Consider the following 25,507-nt stretch of genomic DNA (forward strand, 5'->3'; position numbering starts at 1 on the left):
CTCGGAAATCACGTACTATTGATTGCAAGGATTTTTCTACAGAAAAGCAAATAATTGCCGTGAGTTTCTTGAGCTATGTCAGTGTTCCTTAACAGACACAAACAACCAACATTACTATGGTGAAATAATGCACTGAAGCAAACCCCCTCTAACCCACCTTCTCAACCTTGTCTACTTAATAAACGCTGTAGGCTTCATTCATTAGAGCTGCAGTCACTAAACCTTGAGAGCCAAATCGATCCAGCTAAAGTCTTATAGAGAGCGGGTGGGCATTGAGAGCAGGCAATGAAGACAGGCAAAACTATACGGTTATATTAATATGGCATGAGAAGCAGTTTACCTGCCTTTTATAGCACATAGTACGTGCATGGCTATATGTGCGTCAGTGAGTGTGTGGAGGCTCACAGAAAAAAAGCTCTGAGCTTGTTGCCAAAAGAAATATTTCGTCCTCCAACACAAATAAGGTGCGCAACATTAGAAGCACAGCCAAAATGATGGAGACAGATTTTTGGGTTGTGTGAAATATTGAGACAAATGGTTTCAACAGATCACGAGCGAATTCATTCAGAACTTTTTCAGGATCCTTATTTTAAAATGTATATTTTAAACTAAATTCACTGCCAGCTAAGATGTGTGTGTAGTGGTAGAAATTGGATTAGTTTTATCAAAAACGTTAATTGACGGCACTACATATCCAATTCATTTTTGACTAGAGATGAATGAAGGTTTTTTATTTGCTCCTCCCAGTCAAAAATGGATTGGATGTTTAGCTCTGTGAATGGCAGCCAATTAGTTGGTTTAAGTTGCCTTATTTGATTTAGAATTCAGAACACAGGTTGTTGTGGGAACTAAATTTGAAGTTCTACTCATCTGTCTTTCAGGTACCAATTGTCTTGAATTATAGTATTGCATGATTTAAAATATACTGATGCTCAAATTTTCCAGTAGTAGTAGTATCGGTAGTAGTCGTGCTTGTTTGATCAGTGGTAAGACGGAAAATGTGTTCTTACAAAAAGGTTTATCATGACCACTTAAAATATGGTCAACTGTTAAAATGTTAGGGAGACAATATGTTACTAATTTCTAAAAAAATAAATTTACATCCTTTTATTGGCTGAAGGAGGGAAAACCAAAAAATTGTGCTGTGTGGCATAATAAAACTGAAAACACATGGTCATTTGTGTTATGTAATGTTTCTGGAAAAAAATGAGGGGCTGAATGTTCAGTTTCCGGTGTTAGTGTCTCACAGGAGTCTATGATTTGTACTTGTCAGATGAAAAGGAATTTTTGAGAGATGTGACCAATTTTGAGAGATTTATACATTTCTTTTTTAAATCAAATCATAGAAAAATACATACACCCATGAAAAGTCCATTGGAAATCTAACTGAACGTGTTTGTGTTAATAGTGATCAAGATTATGCTTATAGAAGGTTTACCCCTACCAGAGCATATGGCATAGAGCGCCCTTAGGAATGACAAAAGACTCGCGGTGGAAGCAAAAGGCTCCTGGCTGTGTGCAGCCAAATTCATTTCTGCATACACAACACACACTTACACATACTGAACAATGCCGGGCCTCCAACAGAGGACAAAAAGGCTAGTAAATTATTTAGAAGAGAGAAGAGCAATAAGATGGAAAATAGAAAACACTCAAAGTGACATTTTTTCTTTTTTTTACAGATGCTGGTATCATGCAAAATACCTTTGTCTGCAGGCATGCTCCAAGTGATGTGTTGGTGTGTGTGTGCATGCATGCACGTGTGTCCAAAGATGCTCCATTAGTGATTTTGGGAAGTGGTAAAGGGGCCTGGCATTCCCATCAGTCCCAGTATGGCGTAAGTGCTGCACCACATACTCCCAAACCCCAACTAACCCTACCTACCCTCATGGGTATGTACTGTCTGTATTCCCTCCATTCTCCACCCCTCTATCCCACCTAAGACGACATTACAACGCATCTGTCAGCTGGTTACCAAAACACCACGGACACGTGTACACACACTCATGGTCCACTAATGACCAAACCCAAACAGCTCCCAAACAAGTCTGAAAAGCTATTAAGAGAGGGTTTTTTGACGAGGAAGTGTTTTTTTTTATGCCATTAAAAAGCCATGGATAAATGTGTGTTCGCGTAAATACAGCCACAGGTCAGAAGTAGCACCAAACAGAGATAATTGAGAAACCAGACTTCCCCCTGAGATAAACGTGGAGTAGTATCCACGTCTGAATTTATCACTGGTGCACATGGAGAATAGATTTTAAAGGAATGCAGGGTTTTTTCGCTCTAAGTTAGCGCATCTTTTTGCGTGTTTTGTTTCTGCGGCTTATAAATTTAACATTTGAACAGACCACAAAAATATATATTTGACTGTCAATGATGTTGTCAAAATGTAAGAAAAATAGGTGATCCTTGTTGCTCTCTCAGTTAAAAAGTGATAACACTTAATTACTTTTTGTTTTGCTGTTTCAAAATGAATGCAAAAAAACTTGCGACTTGACTCGCTTGGACTAGGAGCATCCATATTACTTACTCACACTTTTTGAGGGCCTCAACAATCAACACCGCTTGAATGTGTTGTTCGTGGGAGGATAAATAAATTGCATGTGAGAAAGCAACCAATTCCATTGTGATGTCGAGAGCAAAGAACTGTCGCTCAATTAATACAGGCAATGGACTGAGAGAGATTATTCGACCGTCATCGGGAGTGCCCTATTATAATCAACCCTTGAGAGGAAGCATAGTGTCTAGAATACACAATTTGTACAATGACTAAAGCAATCATCAGAAGCGCATGTTTAGAAAAGTGGCCAATATGGACGCACAAACAATTTTTTCCATCTTGATCTATTCAATCGATGTATGATTTCTTTCAGTTCAATGATTTTATTGAATGAAACAATTTTGCTAAATGCTCTAGTGTTGAAAATGCGTGATGACGACCGGTAAAACACTTTAACCGAATATACGCTGTATGTGCAGAATGTAAAATTCTAGGATTTTAATGCAGCATGGGTACACAAGGGGCTCCTAGCCGCGAGAAAATAGCTCTGGTTCCAGGGTAAACAGGATCCATTTTATTGGAGGGCTACTTGGTTTCACACCGAGTCAGGTATGACCAAAATTCGGAGCTGAACACACATTGAAGTAATGTTTTCCTCGAAAGACATGGAAGAACTTATATAGCTGCTTACAACTACCCGTTTTACAATCTTCTCCCTCTTTTCTATTTTTTTCCTACATGTCTTAAGGGCAGGTTGTGAATGAAAGGCAAAACTTTAACCCATCTATCAACACGTGCACTCACGTACTAACAACACACCTAGCTGGCCATCAATCATCATAAAGAGCAAGTCATTCCGCACCGTAGCATATCTTTCAAAACAGAAAGTGTAAACGGAAAACTGGTGAAAGGAAACAGACACCTTACTTGAAATTACACTTTAAATTTTAAAATAAGACTTTGTATTGTATTTGTAACTTCTGTTACACAATCTTGAAAAAGATACCTTTGATCAAACTCACCCTCTGTTATTAGAGTAGGTGCCGACAATGGTAGGAATTGAACAAAACAAGCATGTACGCAAGCAACTACATCAGGCAGCAATACAGCAAGTCTATGAAATAAATAAATCCATCAACCAAGTGTGTTAGAATTTAAAATTAATCAGGAAAGCGGTGCAAAATGTACTAAAAATGTAAGGCATTTTACAAGTATGTATAAATTAATATTCTACTATATAATACTATATAAATACTAATACTCTAAAAAGGCTAATTATTATACATTTCATAGTATTTAACTCAATTTCTGTCATTCACAACAGAACTAGCCGTTTTCGGCTCTAACCTTTTAAAGGGTCAACAATGTTCCTGAGCATGGCTAGGTATCCGTTCTAATATCAGTGCTCTTTTTTTGGTCTTAAAGGTTGTGGGACAACTTTCTGATGAAGTGATAAATACATAGACAACATTGCATTCATGTGCGCCCATTTATGGATATGTTTTGGCTTTCAGATGAGCTTTTATTCTCTCCGTTTGTGGGATATCACTCTTTGCCATCCCCAAAGCCCTCTGAGTCACATCATTAAAAGCACACACATGCATGTCTTTCCAAAGCCATCATCCCAGTCATTCGGAATGATCTACAAAGAACATTATTGGAATGGATTTTGACGGGAGAAAAAGTCCCCATAAAATAGCTGACAAAGCTGTTTGGGATAGTGAGTGCTCAAATGTCTTCTGAATGTCTATGGAATGTACATTGCAGCGTGTCAGAGGTGCAGATTAATTCCACCAAGCACACCACTTCTCCTTACAGGGCAGCAAGCAACTCTTGGACCTCATAAAAAAACACTCCCATTTCTGTTTAAAACAGTTATACAGTGTCTATATTTCTTCCCTAGACCTACAACTTGTAAACTACTGTCCTCTATTATTCTCAGTCCGTCTATGTCCCCTGCCCTCATTTTTTCCCTCTTTTTTTCAAGTTCTATTCCCTGCAGCTGAGCCCTCTAAATCAAGTTGAAACATAGCATAGCTGTTTTTGTGTGTTTGTGTTCAAGTGTAGTAGGTGCTGTGTGTATGTGTGTGTTCAAGAAACATGCCCCAATTGAACCCTTACTACACCACCTTACTCCTCTACCTTTATATCTACCTAATGTATGAAATTTTGTATAAAAAATGCAATATTATTTAGCACAACAATGAAGCAAGTTATCTATAATTATAATCTTTTATCACCCGTTTAATTGACACTTTAATTTATTGTAAATGAAGCTATTCCTTTCTTAACACTTAAGTTAAGGTAAGTTACCACAATTTTTAGGCCATTAGATGGTACTTTTTTGTGTTCGTTTGAAATCTGCAGTTTAAATAACAAACTTGGGGATTTTTAAGAGGCAAAAGAGTCTTGTACCAGTCAGACTTCATAGACCAATCTGGGCATTTTATAGATGAATAGGGGTCCTTTTGTCTGTTTGTTTTTTGTTTTTTTCCGTCTAACTGGTTAGTAAACACTAAGCGTCAAGTAAACATTTACTGTAATATGCCATTTTGTTCAAACGACTAGAAAAGTACCATTGAGGAGCGGCATATGGTGAGTTTGTAATGCAAAACTAATATCTTTCAGCGTTCCAAACCTCAGAGACTAAACATAAAATGTTGCTTTGTCATCAATTATCAAATGCCAATAATAACAGTGCCAATAACCTTCATTATTTTTCATACAGTCACCAGTACGAGAGACGTGAGTCACAGTTAGTTTTTCCTCTACTGTAATTCAATACAAATGTATTCCTCGGAGAAAGCAAACAAGTGATCTGATTTATTGCACACCATGTTGGACCACTCTACAAATGCACACAGAAACAGACCTTTTGTGGCGAGCAGCATTTATGAAGGTGATTTTTTTTCCCTTCTTCTTGTTTTCCAAAAACTGCGTGAGAAGGGCTTTGTGAAAAGGTGGCAAATTGTGCCATATTTAGTCCAGACTGGCAAAGACACATGATTCCTGTTGCTTTTCACACTTGCACTAGTTTTACCATCTGCCCGTGTGTCTTCTCTGTCATTCTTACTCCGCTCTAACCTCCTATCACCTCCTCTCAGGCTTTTCTGGCTATTAAACGTGCCTCAACTTCTCAAGTCGACAGTAGCACGCCTCACACGTCTTGCCAAGATCCCCGATGGCCATCGCAGCTCCACGCTTACTGTTTGCGCCTTAAAATGGCTACCGTTTAACTACTTATCACACTTTCTTATTAAAAGCTGAAAATATAGGTTGCAATATGTAGGCCGGCAAGTCACGACAAGAATCAGAATGAGTCACAGACGCACTGTATAGAACCATAAATCACTCTATATAGGACAGTCGTTTAACTCATTGGCAGTTAGCCTCAGCATACATACATAATGGAAGAAATAGATGTTGGTTAATTTATCCTAAAATGCATCAATTAATTGAAATATATGATTTTTTTTAAATTCATTTGGATAGAACTTGTATCAATTACGTCTGATGTCATGTCTCGCAGTTGTATATATCCATAAGTTTCTATCCAATTGAGTACACTGTGCAACTGGTTCCACTGTAACCCTGGCCAGAGCTCAACGTCCCTCCGCAGTAGGAACGTCAGGGCGCCATGTTGTGGTAATTAACCCTGTTAATCTAAGTGGCCACTGCTTTAGTGTGTGTGTTTTTGTGTGTGGCTGTAGCTGGCTCACCCCGGCAGATGAGCCCTCACCCCATCTCAGCCCCCTTATTTGCTGGCAGTCTGCCGTCTGACTTGGCAGACACACACAGTCACAAGGGGTCTGGCGTGCACGTGTGCGTTAGTGGCTGTGTGCACACACACACGCATGTTCGTTTGAGCTCGTGTGTGATTTCACAAGAGAGGCAGGATTATAGATGTTGAACATACACAGGCAAATGAGCACAGGGCTCGACTGGTGTGCATGGTCCGCGTGTCTGTGAGTTGTAATAAAGCCAACAGCGCTTTACTAGCCCACTGACACTGCGCACAAAAAGATCAGTGGGCCAAATCCATTAGTGGTATAATTGCATTACATGCTAAATATTCCTAAAAGGTCAATATCCCCATCATCAGAGAGCACTGCGCTAGCAACAAAAACTATGGGATTGAGCTTTGGTTTCTAGTCAAGCAATCATTTGTTTTCCGATAAATCCAGTTTGGGTTCATTTTTTTTTAATGTCAATACCTGTAAAACGTCAGAAAATCATGTTTTCTGTTTCCGTAGAAGCAATATTGATGGATCCAAATGGTTGAGCTTGACAATCAGGTCAATGATACAATATATACACTTACCGAGCATTCTTTTTAAACAACTAATATAAAATGCTCTTCTCTTTTTTTATTTTTGAGTGAGTTTAATGAAATAACGAAAATGATACTAATTAATAAAATACAAGAATAGAAACAGTAAGGTGGAGATGTATATATTGGCTCCAGTCAGAATGAACAGAATTGGGACATACATAGTACATAGTTACTTTTTATAGGGCAGTAAAAATATTTGGCATGTAGAAACATAAAAGGCTTTTCCTCTCGACTTCTATGATATTGACCCAGGCACTTATTTTATCCAAACTTGTTTGATTCCGGCCAAACAGTATGTGATGGAAGGAATGTTTATTGCAATACAGAAGAAAAAAAATCACATGACAAAGGATGTTTGATGGCTTGTTCTGCTGGTGCTGACTATCTTTCTAAGAAAAAAATGTTTAGATGGGTAAATGTCACCTCAAATCCACTTGTACATTTTCAATATGTTGTTTTTCAGTGCGGTTGGACTAGAGCATAGAAAAGACGGCATGTATTGCTTTTAGCTATTGAAATGATCAGTTGTGTGGCAAGGCAGTGGTTGCAGTTGAGCAGATAAAAATATCTAATATAGTTGTATTTCTGGAGAAAAAGATTGAGGCTAAAAGCGTAGAGGGAAAGGAAAAAGCGGAAACACTCAAACACACAGTGGCACAAGAGAGACACTCATAAACACACATACAGCCTCCGGGCTATTGTCCTCCAAATTTAGGTCAGAGTGAATATAACAGTTACATACACACCCCAAGAGGCTTCCCTCACCTGCAAAGAGGCCAGTTTGGACACGGTGTCAAAGATTAAACCTGTTTTATGTCAGAGATGGGAGTCTGCTTGAGGGAGAGTGAGTAAAAGGGTGCGTTCACTCACTCCTTTAAACCAGGGAGCAGAGGGTCAGTGGGGAATACACTTATCTTCACACATGTGTTTGCACACGCACACACACACACACACACAACCAGCTGACCCTCTCTATGTGCCCGGTCAAGTAGAAAGGTGGATCTGTGTCAGGTAGCATGGGTATTTACTGTTACTGAGACAAGCGGGCTGTGGAAACACAAACACAGCAAAAAGAGGGAGAGAAGGGGGTAAAGAGAGCTGAAAAATAAAAAGAAGAGGAAGACAAAACAAGAGAGAGAGCGACCAAGAAAGAGGGAAGAGAGCAGAGTGTGTTGAGACCTAGGCGGGAAGCTTATATTTGTAACGTCAGGCACTCCAAAAGAATTGGTTACGTACTAAAAAGGGTAACAAAGTAATAAACGTCAAAATCATTCTTCCTCTGGTGATCCTAAAAGGGTGACTACGGCAATAATTCCTTTGTTTTGGCTTGTTAGACAAATTGTCGCAACCAAATTACATCAATGGCCAAAGAGAGGTTGCATTTACTTTATTTATTTTACTTTGCACCAGTGATTTGGCAGATATAAATATTAAACAAACAACAATTTGTCATTCTCAGCAGGTCTATGTAACACTTATCGATTAAATAACAATGGAACTTTTCAAATGGTTAAGATAAAAAGTTCTGAATTTCAACTGACCTCAATTTAAAAAGAAAGATGAGTAAATATAATATCACTCACCGTTCTTCATCTCTATTAACACAGTCAAACAAAGAAGCGATGCATCAGAAAGATAAAGTTTTTTTAAATGAGCTCTAAATAAAGTTCAGAAGCAACAAAAAAAAGCAAATTGATCTTGAATGTTAACCCACTGAATGTGTATCTTATTAGCGTAAAGGATTAAGAACCCAGAAAGATGCTCAGAGCAAAAATAAGGGAGACAGTGACCTTAAAGCACGAGATGAAAAGGTTGTCTTATTACAATTATTGATCTCATGGAATATTTGAAAAGCTCTTATCTCGTGATTAAAAAAACATATCCACCAGTAACAATTAGGATTACAAATATAGATCTAAAAAAAGATTTTAAAAATGATTTCAAATAAATTGTCTTTCATGTTTTGCTAAATTGTGTTCCTAATGCCCTACTAAATACACAATAATAATGTGTTTTTCAGACTGAGTGATATCACTTTTAAAACATTCGGAAGATTGTTATGAATAAATGTTTAGCTGGTCTAAAAAAATAGGCTTAGAATTGAAATATTTCACCAAAGCCAATGGCTAGCCGCAATTCATCATTCATACGTCGGTGATGGCAAGCCTGCCAAAATATGGCCTGGTAAACACAAACCATAGATCATTCGCAGACATAGAAACACTCAAACATCCGCAAAATCCCACATACACAGAGGCATTCATAAAAAAATATGTTAGTTGACATGTATACATTGGTCTGGACATGGGTCATGTCACAACATGTCTCTTTCAGCATGGTTAAGACACATTTTGTTCGTCTTCAATCCCACTTTATCTTATTCCATCTTCAGGCTGCATCCTGCACCTTGTTTCTCCTACAGTCCTTTTTACCAGTTGAAAACACAATTCAGAAACAACACACAGCCCTCTTCCTACGAAATTAAAGTATATCTAAAATGTGTTGCGTCTCGAAACTTTAAATCCAGGCTTTAGAGGGTTATGTATCACAGTGGGACATCATCGCTGGCCCTCATCTGCCAGAGTAAGCTGGAAGCTGATTTCTGTGTTTACATAAGATTAGAGAGCAGGGACGAAAGAAACTAGCTGATACGGTAGCTTCAAGCCAAGCAGCTCTAATTTCAAATGCAGCCAACGATTCCGCACATAGCCACTAGGTAGTGGGGGTGAGGTGAGTTATAGCCAGAGGTAGAAACAGTAAATTGCACCATCCTGCATCTATGTTTACCCGTTTGTGTGAATACATTACTTCCCCTATGCAAATGATTCAGTAGTAGTCATGAGATTTCAGAAAGCAATTACAATTAATGCATGATAAAATGGAAAAAGTAAGTAGAAAGTCTACTGCAATAAGTATGCAGCAACTAAATTTTGTTGTTTTAGACCCAAGATGATTAAAAGAAAAGTGTAAATAATTTATTGAATAACTCACCAAATTTAAATAGGATTTTATCATTTAAAATGCATTAACTTAAAAAAATTAATGTTCTGCAGTACTGTTATTTTTTTGTCTATTTTTCTTTACTCTTTTATTATATATTTCATTTCAGAATGCAATCAACAACAGTATTCATAATGGGTTTCAACATGTGAGGTTCATGTTACATGCTACTAAGACCCATAATGCAACACTTACCACCGCCACTATCAAATGGGACTCACACTAAGACAAACAGGATAAACCTGACGCCATCAATCCGCTTTTTATACCACTTGTTCTCATTAGGGTGAGGGTGAACTGGAGTCTGTCCCTACTGACAGGCAGCGTCCACCACCAGACCAATTAAAGGGCACACATCCTGCATCAATGCCCCACAAAATATTAATGGGAGCACTACATAAGGGCTTCACATTAGAAGGATAACTAAAAGTTGCAACACAATGCTCAATCAATTCAAGCAATATGACATTCTCACATCTTTGGAGTACAGATAGAATTATAAACTTCTGTGCATTTGTCTTGCAGTTTTGGGTTGGTGAACCATATGGCACTGGCTAAAGTCTTAGCAGGATTTTCCTGAAGAATTGATGTGTCTCCTCTGCATTGCTGTACAGTCAGGTATGTGTTTTAGCATTAAATTGCATCACTGCAGCAATTCCCCTTCACTCTATCATCACCATTGGAATTGTTGTCATTAATATGTACAGCCTCATTGATGTGCTTTACTTTTCTTTTTCTTTTTCTACACAAAGTTAATATCAATGAAAGAAATCCTATCCTACTTCAATATTCTCAGGCTTTGGCTTTTAACGCCCCATTTCTTCCATCACTATATTCAGCGTTTAGTTTCATTTCCTTGTCCAACTTATCAGGATAAACGGATACTTCCAACTCTGTGAAGAATTAGTTATCAGTTCTGCAATTGCCTTGCTGTGAATTCAGGCCTCCAGGGTGTGACCCGCCTACTGTCCTTAGTTAGCCGGGATAAGCTCCAGCACCACGCAGCCCTTGTGAGTATATACAGCGTATAAAATGAATGAACAAAGAGCAAACACACTAACAGATGAAAGAATGGTTATCAGTTATAGCATGGCTGCCCTAAGTGCACCAAGTAAGGTCAATTAAGGACTAGTTGGCCTTTTGTTAGTATAGTAAAAAAATATTATCTTACAAATTGTTGACGTTTACCTCATCAAACACATTTAAACTACAATCAATACTTCTATAAACTACAATCAATACTTCTTATTGGTTCAATGGAGAGAAAATTCTCATATGCCATGTTAGGCCCATATTCCCTTTCAAAAGTCACCTTTAGGATTTTTTTTAAACAATTCTGTTGTTTGTTTCATGTTATGTGTTGGTGTTTATACATTCATTATTTTTTTCTACAGGAAAATGTATACTTATAGCATCCCTCTTTAATGCCAGGAATAATGTGTTTGTATAATGAGAAAGACAAAGGAAGCCAAATAACAAACAGGGCAAAGTCAGCTAGTGTATTTAGCAGTGCAGAGTGAAAGGTGCAGGGGGGTAAATGCAGTGAAATGCATACACCCACAACCTTGGAACCCCAGTCTCATCAAACAATTGGACGTAAGCCAGGTTCATCTGTTAATGGACAGTCACTGTCAGGACTCAGCCTTTTCCATTTCCCTTTAACACGTCCCCTCTCTCCCACATGTCCCCTATTTCTATCTATATCCTACCCTTAGACCAAGCTGCTCAATGTTTTCAAACCATATGCCCTTTCTTTCTCATCTTGCTGTCCTTCTCTTTCTACTTTTCACAGTTCCATCACGCCTAATTCCTCGCATCACCTAACTTTGTAGAGGGGCATTTTACATGTACACCAAAGACAAACATTGTGTTTGTTGGCATGCGTATAGGTTCCTTTGTCTGTCTATCTGTCAGTAAAAGAGGCATAAATATACTAGGGTATGCCGCAAAGCCAATAGGAATTAATCATGCAGTAGACAAAGGCCACAATGAATACTTTTCTAGATAGAAATATATGCAAGATTTTGTTTGTATGTGTGTCTAGTGGTAACCACGGTCCACTTTAACAAGAGTTCAGAGCAGATGAAGATGAATAAATAAATTAGGAAGAGAGAAAATATGGATAATGTTTAGGAAAAGCAAAGAGTGGGAGGAAATAAAGCGATGTTCATAAAGTAGACACTGTAAGTAAGGTGTCTTTTCTTATCAGTGCACACACACGCGCATGCTGTTGTGTTCTTCCAAGCTCATTTGTTACAGGGCAACAGTTCAAAGAAGGTCTCGCTTCATTATTTAGCAAACAAGAAATAAGTAGTATCTAAGGAGAACATGGTGGATTAGAAATATGAAAGAATTTAAAATCAATTTTTGATTCATTTAAAAAAAGAAGAAGTTGAAGAACAGAGAGAGAAAGAAGACTCAATCCAGACTTAAACTTATTGAAACGTTATTGTTAGTAAGAAAAAAATGTTTCAATATACATGATATAAAGATAAATCACAACTCAGAATGACTCAGGCCCACAATCTCCAGCAAATAGCATTACTATTTGTTTTAATGATTTAAAACTACTAGTTCTTTCATGATGTTTTTACTTGGCAACGCTGTCAGCATGAAACTGTTCTTCCATTTTGACCACACACAGCAAAAATGTGTAAGTGTACAAAACACACGTTTGCCAGAACAGCCACAGGGGAAATAGAGAGAAAAACGGCTAAAAAGTACATTTTAGCCATTCCATTTTGGGGTGATAAATTATCCATTAGATTTCATCATATCTTACAGGGCAATTACATCAAGAAAATGATAGCGGGCACCGGATCAATTATGCATGCTCTTGGCCTAAGACCAAGCACCGGGCATACGCACACACGCACACACGAGAAAATTGCCCATCAGTTCATCTGACTACCTAAAAAAGTTCATTCACTAAATAATTTAGCTGTACTCTGGATACAGTTTCCCAGCTGAATATTAACAACTTTGAAGTGAGTAACAGCAGCCAGAGGTATATACTGTATGTGTGTGCGCGCATATGTGTGAATAGACACCTCGGGAAACAGGCCTCCTGAGTTCCTATGGAGACCACCCCTCAAAACACACATACAAACACTTCGTCCATCACATTCTCCGTAATTAAGAATTCCTTTTCATCAGGATGTATTTTCACATATTTCCCCTAACGGCATTTGTACACAAACTGGGAGGAGGATGGAAAATGAGTATGTGTGTAAGTAGGAAATAGGGTTAATGTTTTTTTTAAATCAACAAAGGGAATATAAATAGAAAAATCTCCATTTGTAAATGATAATACATGTATTTTACTTTTTTTTGCTTTCCTCTAAATAATCTTTCTAGGAATAGAAAAGAAATAACGTGTTTTTATGCATATGTACAGTTGTGTTCAAAATTATTCATCCTCTGCAATCTGGCATGTATTTATTATAACAGAGATCACATGAAGATTTAGTGTAATATAGAAAAATGCATTTTTTTTATTTTAGGGGTCTTAATTTGATTTGATCATTAATTAGACGACAAATAAATTATATTGCAGTATATTGTCAGTGATCATTTGGAACACAACAGTACACTACAATTGGTAAGTCACAATCAAACCACTGTTTTCATTTATTTACTATATTCTGTTAAACAACATCACCTTTGCACATATACAAAGTTAACCACCTTCTGCAAAATGTATTCTAAGAATCTTATCCAGTAGCGGAAACTCAGCTCATTTATCTTTTGTTCAAGAAAAAGAAAAATAGAAGGTTGACACTTTTGAATAGCTTGACAAGAAGAGAGAAAGAGAGAGGGATGGGCATTGTGAAATCATTTTACCATGTCAACTGACCCATATAGGACCTAGCCAGATGGTTTGTTTACCATATTTTGTGTATGTGTGCGTGATTGTGTGTGTCAGTGCGTATAGGACAAGCACAGTAATGAGGAAACAGCCGAGACATCATGTAAATTAAATGTCCAATATCTGGCTTGGCTCTTAATCATCACAATTAAGAATAATGTAACTTTCATTTATATTAGCCCAAAAATCAAAACAACACCCAAAAAAAAAAACATTTCTCACACACACACACACACACACACACACACACAATTACCCAAGGCACAAACGTGAAAACACACTCCCACTACACATACACAAGCATAAAAACACCCCCTGACATGCAGGCTCTGACAAGCGTGGCGGATGTGCACCACGAATGTGCATGGTAATAGGCCAATCAAAAATGCAAAACAATTGGCAATTACTGTGAGGAACTAATGGTCATTAGAATTTACAACTAGGTAATGAACTAAAGTCTGCCCACTGCATGCATATTCATAAAGCTATTTGAGCTTTGAAGATTAAAGTAGCGCTTAAAATTCAAATGAGCGTCCACAAATTATCTGGAAAAGTCAGCGTTGCTGCTGGTGGCGCTTTGTGAATGTGTGTGCGTTTGGGTGGGTTTGGGGGGGGGGGGGGGGGTTGTCCTTTATGCATACATAGTTATGGGTGTTGACTTGTTGTTTTTTAATATTCCTGTTATGGTTCTATGCCTTATTTTATGACAATGTGTCTGTTTACTAAATGTATATGTAAAATTAAAATGCATTTGAATATCACTGCAAAATGGAGGAAGGAAAATCATTCATTTTGCATTTTTTTAACTGGGAACACTGGCTGTGAATGCTCCTTTTTCATTGCTATTGACAGCACTACACGAATGATAAACTAATTGAATTGGACGTCTAGCGTCGTCATTGGCAGCCATTCATTTAAGCCCTATTTAAGGAAAATATTCAATTGACTTCTGTAGATCAGACTTCCTCTGATGTAACACTTTTCAAATCATTGACTTATTAGCATCACTATGAATTATATCACCATCTGCAGCTCTTGACTTTCAATCATTGAATTGTGCAGTTAAAGAACATTTTCTAACAGTTTTAGACTGTACAAATGACATATGTTATACAGCTTGAGGGATGAATTCTTTTTTTGTATGGCAATCACCACCCTTTTCATGTCGTGAAGAGAAGGTATGTCAAGTGGTGAAAGTAGTGGGAGTGAGAGAGTGAGACAAACACACACATTTACAATGCCAACATAAAAGATTAGAGCCACTCACACAGGCCTGCAAGATGTAAGCAGCACACACACACGTGAACAAACTCAGACATAAAGTACCAACGAATCCCCTACCTAGTCTTTCACACACTTTCAGGGCTTGGACTAGCACTGGATAGCTCCGATGAGTCTGTTTGTGTGTATGTTTGTGTGTGTGTGTGTCCGTGAGTGAGCGTGCAAGAATATATAAACCCGGAGAGCAGCAAGTGAGGCAAAAGCAGAAGCTTTTCCCACATGGTACGATGGAGTAAATGTAGCGTGGACAGTGAATTGCTTAGATAAACACAAAAGAATCAGATCAATAAACAATCCTCCACCATCAGTGAGTTTGCAAAGGACTGCACATGTAGTAGAGTGAGTAGTTGCACATGTCGAAGACATTACTGTAAATACAACAAACTAGGAAATTGTTGAAAGATGTCCATTTCTCATCTACTTGAGGACGAGTCTCCTCTACTAAGCAGTTTTTGAGTAAGATCAGGATTTTTTTGACAATTTCCCTTAGGGGAGGGAGATGCACTGACTGCAATGATTCCCTTATATTAATTGACCAAATATTGCAAAACGTTTTGCTGATAGTAGTAACAATGACAATATGGCACTAAAATGTTGTCGGCGTTGTTAGTATGTACTAAGAAACAACATGGTGGTGCTGCGGAATATGTACTCTTGGAGCTGGAGTTTTTAACCACTGTTTCCCTTACGCTAAAGATGGTGTTTGATTGTGTTGCATCCAATCCTCCTCCTCTGTGAATTCATATCTGATAATCACTAGTAGGCATCCAATACATTTCAAATAGTCGTGTGGGAGTGTTCACTTAAAAATAGAATTGGCTATTCCTTTGGCCAAAATACAATCCCCCCCCCCCCCCCCCCCCCCCAATTAGTTAATCACTAGTAGATGTCCGAAACATGTGGCAGCAAAATAACATTTGTCCATGTGCTTCCACCCTTCCGGTCTAAAAGGATTAAACGTGCGGCCAATGATAATCAGTGTGATTGTGACAGTGACTAACAATGTCTGATCAAGCCATGATAAAATGGCTTGAGTAGAAATTTAGTATTGAAAGAAAAATGTATATATGTTTTAAATGATTTCAAGCAAGTGTGGTATCTGCAAAGTTTACACCGATGCCAAAGAGTCGAGTATCGATATCCAGAACCATAAAATGTCATGGTTGTAACTTTAATAGCAATACATTGGAGGGTAAGTTATTTCACAATTTCTACTCGTTTACCACTTCATGTAAATTGCAATCATGGAAATGACCAATTTGCGGTCCCCAGCAGCAATTTTATCCCTGCACTGTCAATCGACATGCATGTGTAGTCCTACTGTTGATCTTCTAAGCCTCCAAGAAAGATATTTAGAAACACCAAAAAAGAAGTTCAAAAAGCCTTCCCTTGAGTCCACTAATAAATCTAAGAAATGGGCGAAAGAGGGGCTATCAATAGATTAGTGATGGGAGCCTCTGTGTGAAATCTCTTTGTAGCCTCGCTGTGGTGTGAGAGAGAGACCCACTAAACATATTCAAAGTGATCCAGTTACAATGTCCATTGTTGGATTTGCAGCCACTACGAAATATTGTAAGGAAAGGGTACAAATGCATTATTGGAATGATAAAAACAAACAGTTGAAAATAATCATGAATGTTTTTTTTTTAAAGGAATAATTCAGAACGGAGAAGTGAAAGAGGAATGAGGCTGAGGATAGGATCTGACACCATGCAAGGAAATAAATGGACCTTGGAGATGAACTAATATGTATTGAGGTAAGTTGCATTAGCAGTGATGATGAGGTAATTACAAAACAATAAATCACACACAACAATCATCATGTTACCAGCTATCAAATGGGAATATCACCAGTAGCTGGCTAATGGATTTCATAGTTTAAAGTGGGTCTCAATACATTTTAGGGTTCATCTGCGCAAGTAGGAATAATGGCTGTGCTAATGAGCCAATATTGATAGAGGAGCACAGTTTATCAGCCGATAAGATCGTTGGTCAATAGGACGAACAGTTGTTTCCTCTTGCTCTATTTCAGCTCATTAAGGCACATACTGTAACTGATGTGTCAACAAGGAGGGCTACAATTCTCTTAGTTGTCGTCAAAATTAGTAAAAGTGCAAAAGAATGTATACCCAATAACACAAATTGGATTTCAAACCACTCAAATCCATCAAAACCATGGAAAGACACACACATGTCAAGCCCTCTTTTTGAGACATTAGCAATGCTTTTTTTGAATGAAATGCCTAAGGGATTATATCACAATTTTCATCTCAGTCAGGGATTAATAGAATAAATGGGCAAGAGAGGGTGCGTAATGTGTGCGCGTGTATGTGCTAGAAAGGTATGCTGTTATTTTTTTTAGTTTTTTGTGTGTTTTTTTTTTTTTTTGCATCGCTGATTTGCTCATAGAATTCTCACACCCATAAACGCACACAGGTAATGCAGCCTCTCTACAGCTGGATCTCTTTGATATGCAAATAGCAGCGGCCGAGCACGAGTCAGACGCTTTGTGCTCTTTGGAGCGTTGCAGTAGGAGCATCATATTCGCACTCTGACCACAGATACACATTTCACAACAAGCGGCTCCAAAATCATCACATCGTGTGTACATAAAAACATTACCAAAAAAACAGGAGTTATAGAAAAAAGTCACAAATTTCAACCAGGTTAAGAAATAATAGCAATTTTGCCCACTGGTAACAATAATTAAACACTTAGCACATACTGTAATGTGAATGTTGTATTGCAAAAATGGAAAAAAAATGACCAAAGAAGCAAGATATGTGTGAGTTTGCAGTAAATAGTTCATTTCAAATGTCTGACTGTCTTAATTTTCTGTAAGGAAAACTTAACTATCTAATTGGAGATGTTGCTGGGACACAACAAGTCAGCTTTAATAAAGAAGGAAACAGACTAAGTGTCTGCTCTGTTTGTCGTTTTGTCATTAGGAATGCTGGGCAGATGTAATCAAGGCTGAAGCTCAGGCAGGATTTTTTTCTGACATATTTACTTTGCAATGACAGTTTGGGGTCAATTAGGATGAAAGCAACGGGGCAGAGAGGGGAATACTGGCTTTTATTATCAGAGCGGATGTGTTCTTTATTATGCTAACAGAAAGCTGCTTGAGAATTGATGTGTAAAAATCAAAAGTATGTCTTTCTGCAGTTCAGACTCAGAAATGACATATAGAACAGCCTTCTTGTTTTCTCCACCGGTTTGAGAGTCCAGCTGTTAATACCGAGACGTTCCCACACACAACGCTATTGAAGCAACTAGGCGCCTGCATTATGATGTAAATCGCTCTAATAACCCAGTTGAGCTGGTCTGCGTTTTCACGTGTGTGTGTGTGTGTGTGTGTTGAAATATAGTCAATGCTTAGACAAGCAAGTTTGCCTGAAAATAAGACACACCCTCTCCCCGCGTACACATAGATTTATGGGAAAAGGTCAAAAGCAAATGTGTCTGTCAATAAAGTCGTCGTTTGTGCACCTCCTCTTAAATGTTATTTAATGAGGGATAGAACTCACAAACAACAATTGCTTGGAGTATACTTAGGATTCCTGAGACACACTCAAGGAACAAAACGATAACGTGTGTGTTTTTATTATGTCTCTCCGTAGCTCTATTTCATCTGCATCCCTTTTGACTTTTCCCTCCTTCTGTGGTGGCTAATTCAGTTTACAAAGAGAACCACTAACAAAAAATACAACTGCTAATTAAAATGCACAGGGAAGAAAAAAATGTCCATGTAACAAATAATTAGTGGCATTGCGATACTTTATATAAATGACATTGTCTTTTGGAGCTTATTTAATGTTGGATGTACCCTTTTTTAACATTTTTTTCCTTCTTTTTGATTGCTTCATAGAGGGGGAGATGAGGGTGAAGATACAAGGGAGGATACATCTCATATTTTACCTACGAAGCACATGGTGGCCAAAGAAAGATGTTTTGAAGTACTGACGCAGGATGTAGAGCTGGGCTGCTTTTAGTTGGGCTAGATGTGGCAATGAAAGAGGGGAAACCACACCGAGCAGCGGACACATCTGCTCAGGCCACATGAGAGAGGCCAGCACGCACACGCGCGTATTCTACGTGTCGAAACTCAGGAGGAGGCTACACATACTCCCAGGAATTTAAGTCCGAGTCATAAATGCTCACATACACATGAGTGGTTTGAGTTTTTAACTCATTGCCTGCCATGGACAGTGCTGGAAATCCATTCCAAGGGTTTTATCTCTAGTAGATGTCCCATCCAGTTGTATTGGAAGAGGTGGTAGCGAATGAACTTTGCTGCCATCCCTCGTACTTCAAAGTGGATTCTATGTCGGGCACTTTGTGTGGCAGGCAATGAGTTAATAAGAGTGATTATGTAAACATAAATGTTGGTTGCAACAGAAGATTATTGTTCCTGGTGTCACCCCACCTTCTCGCTACCCTTATGCGTAGAAGACAAAAAGCCTGAGGCTTGTCTTAACATGCATTCTTAGGTTAGCGTATTCTGGCTAATGTACTGCATGTCATTGAATACCACGCACAACACATACATGTGTTTGCTCCAAAGAAAATCTGCAAAACATCACCCTATTGTGAGGTACTGTGTGCAAACTCAGTGGGATGCAGTGTAGGATAGGAAGTGCGAAAACAGTTACCTGGGAGGAGCTCCTGTTTGAGGAAGATTCCCCGAGGTGACGAGAAGCGGTCGTCATCGTCATCCGCCAGAGTGGCCTGGATGCCCACCTCCACGGGCCTTCGGCTGCGCAGGGAGTTCAAGGCGGGAGACGGAGTCAGGGCTAAGCCCGGGGAAGGGGAGGGAGGCTTGTCCAGTCCTCGGCCCACCGTCAGGCAGGGGGGACCGTGACATCGCTTCCTCTTGTGCTCAATGAAGAGCAGGATGTCCGCCAATGGGAATGTGGCCTGGCACTGTCCGCAGGTCAGCAGGTCCTGTTCCGGCGAGTGGTGGGGGTCATGACCCAGCCGAGTTAGCCGGCCCAAGGTGGAGACCGGGCGATGGCCATTGAGACTGCCGGTCCCTTCCGAGTGCTCCGAGCAACGCTCCGACAACTCCTCCGAGGAGACGACTACCGTAGAAAGGGGATCGGCTGCTGGTGATGGAGAGAAAGGCCGAAGAAGAGAAATAGATGAGAGTGGGAGGAATGAAGGGAGGAAATTATAAGATGAGTCTCACTCTCAGGAAATCAAGTGGCGTGTTTATACACGTCGTTTTTTTTCTTTCGTTATTCCTTTTGCTGCAATTATTTGTGTGAATTGAGCAGGGAGCAAACAGAAGAACTATAAAGAGAAGCTTTCATCATGCTTACTATGAAACAACACAATAACGGGGTGTTTCACGCCTGCCTTGTGATGATTGAAACGTGCCTATTGGACAGAATCGCTAGCTCCTCACGTCAACCGCTTGACCCGTTCATGTACAAATTAAGATTTTCATGTTTTTTCCAGACACTTACAAGGCTCTAATTTAACTCTTTGGTTGCTATCGACGGAGCTAGACGTCCAATTCATTTAAATTGGAAGGGGTGAATGAACATTTGTTTGTTTGTCCTTCCGAGTCAAAATGGATTGGACGTCTAGTGCTTTCAATGGCACTGAAACATGAACATTCAAAGCAAGTCTGGGCAGTTTAAATGAATCGGACATCTATCGCTATGAATGGCATGTAATGAGTTAAATTTTATGCAAACAGCATTTGTGTTACCTTGGGCTGTAATTTGTCTGTTTCTCTTTTTTTTTCTATATTAATTTCATGTCAATTTTGCATTTAGAAACGTTGCATTATTTTATTAAATGCATATACAATCATAAAAATATACAAACCTTCTCCTATTTATTGATAATTGATACAAAATGATAAAAAGTGCTAATATTTAAGTTTTTTTTGATGACCAAAAATAGTCGCATGCCCTAATAAAATAGTAAAATGGTTAAATATCATTCATCTTCATTTTGTTTTGTTACATTCATATATGGAAAAAGGTACTTTTAAATAGCTGTCCACTGTAGTGACAACTGTACCGGTATGGGTGACATAGAAAATGCTATCAGTAATTTATTTGAGTCTCTAACAGTGGTCCACAAATATTTTGACTTTCCTAGCCTTATTAAAAGCAGTTTTGTTAAATCTAACCAGCAGATAGAAAAGCATAGTACATGTAACATATTGATTCAAGGCCCGGGCCAACAAGTACATACTTTTGCCAGTTTTGCAACCAGGATTTTTCTCACAAAATGTACTAATCAATGTGTTTTCTCCCACTTTCATTGTCAGATTTTTCAAAACGCAAACCCTCCAGGAGTGAAGTAAAGACATGCAAGCAGAGCAACCGCATATTTCTATGTCCTTCTTTAAAAGATCTTCCAGTCGAAGGTGAGGAGTGTGACTCCACGCTCGCCGGATAATGCTCGTTGACCTTCTTTACTCAGCCACCCAATTTCACATTTTAATGAACTTAAAACCACAGAGGATCAAAAAATAGATTTTAATTTTCATCGTCTGAGTGATTGGTACAGATTTTGTCTGATAAAAGGATAGAGTCGGAGATTGTGTGTCGGAATGCAAGCCACTCACTGTGTGTGTCTTTTTTTAGGTTATGTGGAATACACCCCCCTCCAGGAATTATATTATCATTTGAACACTCGACTCCTGCACACATCTGTGTGTAAACTGGGACATGGAGATAACATGATAAATTCCCCAAGACCAACACCCCAGCATCATCCTACATCCACCCCTGCACCCCACTGATTTTTACTTCAGGTCAGTGCAGCTTTACTCTTGTTACACAACTGCAGCAAAAAAGGTGGGATAGATTGTGTCTCAGTGATAAAATAAAACTATAATAGTGATAGAATAAAAAAGTTTTTTTTAATTAATTCATTGGGAGTTGTTTTGCAAATAGGAATGTGTTTTGTTGAATTGCAAGCAATGGAAGAAAGACCAAAAAATGTCTAGTAAAATTTCACTGTTTTTGCAAAATAGTGTTATCAGACCTCCGAGCATAACAGTCATTCTTTGTGTGTATGGGTGCATCTTAAAATGTACACTGTCATTCTTATACACACGCAAAAAGATGGCGAGTCTGTAGGAAATGCAAATTTTAAAGTTATGGTTTAGTTTGGTTTTAGACTGCTCAAACTCAAACTTGCGCATGCTGTCAAAACACAAGAAAAATTGTGTACTTGCATGTTTTATAATTATTACAAATAGAAAAGTAATCTTAAATCTCCATTCCATGCACCTGCTGTGGAACAAAAAAAAAACGGGCATTATGTTTACATCTGATATGTATGTAAATTTGGTCAAATTTAAAAATCTTGAAAAAAAAGGTGGGAGTTTGATGAAGGATCTCTATTTGTCTGTCCGTCCACACATAGCCCACCCACCCCCTTACAAGCCCCCAATACACACATGTACACACCTCATCCCTTCCTCCCAAATAGTCCACACACACACATCGATGTAGCAGGGAAAGTCAAGTTCAAGCTTTTGCTAGATATTGTGATCGTGGTCTGCCTCCTAGCGACAGTTTATCGCCATGGTCACTGTCACCCAAACGTATATACACCCCCCACCCCCTCGCCCCCCTCAGTCTACCACCCCAGCGCACCCCCAAGAAAAGAAAAACGTAACCAAAACGAGAAACTGCACGGGCAATAACAAATCAATATAAGTACATAAACATGCATTACTGTTTAGGCATGAAAATACTGAGTAAAAAAGCTTTAAATTATTCAAAACAATTCACTGAACAGCTGAAAGAGTGAGAGGCTATAACTCAATATAACACATGGATGGATGCTTATGATTTGATAACAAATGAAATAACTGTTCTTGTATATTAGACTCTGATGTCAATGTAACAGTAATAAAGACGAACAATTTTAATTTAGGTGCTCGTTATGTTGTGCGTAATAAGTCATTTTGATGTAAAATAGCGTAGAAATCAAATAAAGTTAATACTAATCCTTTTTTCTATCTTAAGAAGCTCATTAACTACTCTCAAACGTTATCATTGACATATCCTCGAAATTATTTAGCAATATTTTTAAAAAAAAGACTAAACTCGAGCAGTCCCTGTTGCTGTCTTGTAACTCCGGACTACATCAACTCCGTTGCGCGTGTTTCAGTGAGAAAGTTCCTCAACTACGATGAACACTATAACATTTACATAATAGGCGTTCGGATTTTAAATGCGTGTAAAGGAAATCGATGTGTGTTGTCTGCGCTCAGCGCGTTGTTGCGTTGCCCGTGACTGAGTCAGTCTGGTAAAGACAGATATATCTGATGCTTGAATATTTACAAGAAAAAAAATCCCAAAGGCAAAAACTTGCTCAAAAGACAGTAGAAGTAATCTAAGTAATCCAATGTGGGTGGGGGTGTCTCCCCGAGCCACGAGCGCGTTCTGCGGCCATTCGGACAAGCCGTATGTGCGCTTCTAATGACCGGTCCGATGTTAGGGGCACCGGAACATGAGCCAATTGACCCAGTCGCAACAAAAAACGTGCTATGGGTCTCTCGTTGCTGTATTGGGAAGAAAGTTGTTTTTTTGCTCTGCTTTAAGAAGTACCGCGCAGTACTTTTAAGTCACCGCGTTGTCGAGTCCAGTTGACCGCGAGCGCAAGCGGTCCATCCCGGCGTCCTCGCGGCTGACATTCCGCTGATTCCCCACCCACCAACGGCACCCGATCGCCGGTGGATTTGAACAAGAGCAGTGACCGGCTGTGTATTTTTTTGTTTAGTTTTTTTTTGCGTGTTTCTGGTTTGTACTTACGCGAGAAATCCCGTTTACTTAAGTGCTGAGGTTTGCCTTGCTTGCGGCGAGACATGGTAGCTGGCGGCGGCGCTCAATGTGGATCACATCGGGAAGCGCCGGGGTTACACATAGGAGACTCCGCTGGGGCAAAAGAATGTCTTCGTCCGGCGCCCTCGTCATCCACACACAATCACACGCAAAATGATTTAAGGGCCCAAAATGAAGAAAAAAACTAATTAGAAATAATACAAAGATGGCGCGGAGGCGAAGATGGATCGCAGGATCGCCTTCATGGCTTTTTTGAGAAAGAAGAGCGGAGAAAAGAGCGAGTGTGTATGTGTGTGTGTATGAGGATGGAGAGAGAGAGGAGAGGAGAGAGGGGAGAGCGATGGAAAAAAAATGGCAAAAGCCCCCTCCGCCCCCCACCAACGCCACCAACACCCCCCTCCCTCCCCCCCAAGCCCTCCCTCCCCCAACCCCCCCACCCCCGTGGTTGGGGGTTCAAGTGCACGGACGTGACGTTCCCGGCGAACTTGAACGTCAGGCGGTGGACGGACACCCGACATACAAAAACATGGGCAGGGCCGAGGCACCCGAGTGGGAGTGGGAGTGGGAGGAGGGACGGATGGGACGTGAAATAACAACACCAATGGACGATCATTGGTGAGGGGAGGTGGAGGAGAAGGGAGGGAGAGGGAGACGAGAGGGGGTGGGTCCTCAGATGAGATGTAGACCTGGTGGAAACCAATGGACACAGAGATCAGGGGGGCCGGACAAGGCACACTTAGAAGGAAGGGTGTGGGGAGGGGGGAGCCAAAGAGAGAGAGAGGGGTGAGGTGGGAGGAGGGAAGGGGGGTGAGAGAGAGAGAGAGAGAGAGTGAGAGAGAGAGAGAGGCAGTGAGAGATGGATAATGAAAGCAATATGCAGAGAGGGAAAGGGACGTGGACGTGAAACAGACAGGGCAAGAAGAGCTGCCGACAATCGTACTCGTCTACATACTTGCGCCTTGTTTGTACGTGGTCATTGGAACAATAAAAGCATTTAGAAAACTTAAACTGACGCGCAACGGCCCCTGTAAGCATCCCCAAAAAGCAAATCCTCGGTCTCTTTGTGGGTGGCATTTTATGTCTGGGATCCACATTGTCCACGGCAGTTGTTTTTATTGTTGCTGTTGTTGTTTTACCACCCACGTGTTGTACTATCTACTATATCATTTCCCAAGACTGGTCTTTAAAATGACTTCCAAAATATAAAATTGGTATCATTTATGTCAATCTCTCTTCCGTAACTCACTTTTTTTTTTACACACAATGAACAGTTTGGGCAGCATTCACTGGGCATTTTTGCCGTCCAAGATCCTTTGCCAGTCTTTTCTGACTCGTTCCGGGGTGAAACCCAAGCTGGTGACCTTGAGAGAAGTACGGAAAAGGGCCCGTAATAACTTTCAGATGTGATTCAGGTTGGAGCTGGAACGGGGGAGGGTTCGTCGCTAGTGGGGGTGGTGTATAAGAGAAGGAGGAGGAAGAGTGAAGAAGAAGAGGAGGGGGAAGAGATTGTAAATACTCTTGTAATAAAAGGGGGTTTGGTAATATAAGACGACGCGCTTTATATCGGCAAAGTCGCACGCGCACCAGGCACTGCCGAAGCGACACATATTGATGGAAAGATGCGGTTCGTGCGATAAAAGGGACGGATGAAAAGACTGGAGAAGACGGGAGCCACGGTGACTTGAGGAAGAAGATGGAAAAAA

General features: G+C 39.7%; 1 protein-coding gene and 1 long non-coding RNA gene across 3 annotated transcripts in view; one reads left to right on the plus strand and one right to left on the minus strand.

The window, feature by feature from the left end:
- Positions 1–24,189, minus strand: part of bcl11aa (BCL11 transcription factor A a) — a 37,349-nt gene extending 13,160 nt beyond the window's left edge. Inside the window, exons 1-2 of one of the 2 annotated variants that reach the window (XM_077728996.1) lie at positions 23,775–24,189; positions 19,638–20,087 (exon numbers count right to left, since the gene is read on the minus strand). In XM_077728996.1, the coding sequence (XP_077585122.1) occupies positions 19,638–20,087; positions 23,775–23,829 (505 nt within the window). In that variant the 5' untranslated portion in view covers positions 23,830–24,189. Of the gene's footprint in view, positions 1–19,637; positions 20,091–23,774 lie in introns of both variants that reach the window. The other variant, XM_077728995.1, reaches the window with a different exon arrangement.
- Positions 1,689–21,372, plus strand: LOC144204989 (uncharacterized). Its single transcript, XR_013327987.1, has 4 exons — positions 1,689–1,837; positions 10,362–10,454; positions 16,638–16,742; positions 21,272–21,372. It is a non-coding gene; the product is annotated as an uncharacterized LOC144204989 (long non-coding RNA).
- Positions 24,190–25,507: the final 1,318 nt, after the last annotated feature.

Source organism: Stigmatopora nigra, chromosome 12 (assembly GCF_051989575.1).
Source record: "Stigmatopora nigra isolate UIUO_SnigA chromosome 12, RoL_Snig_1.1, whole genome shotgun sequence".
NCBI lineage: Eukaryota > Metazoa > Chordata > Actinopteri > Syngnathiformes > Syngnathidae > Stigmatopora > Stigmatopora nigra.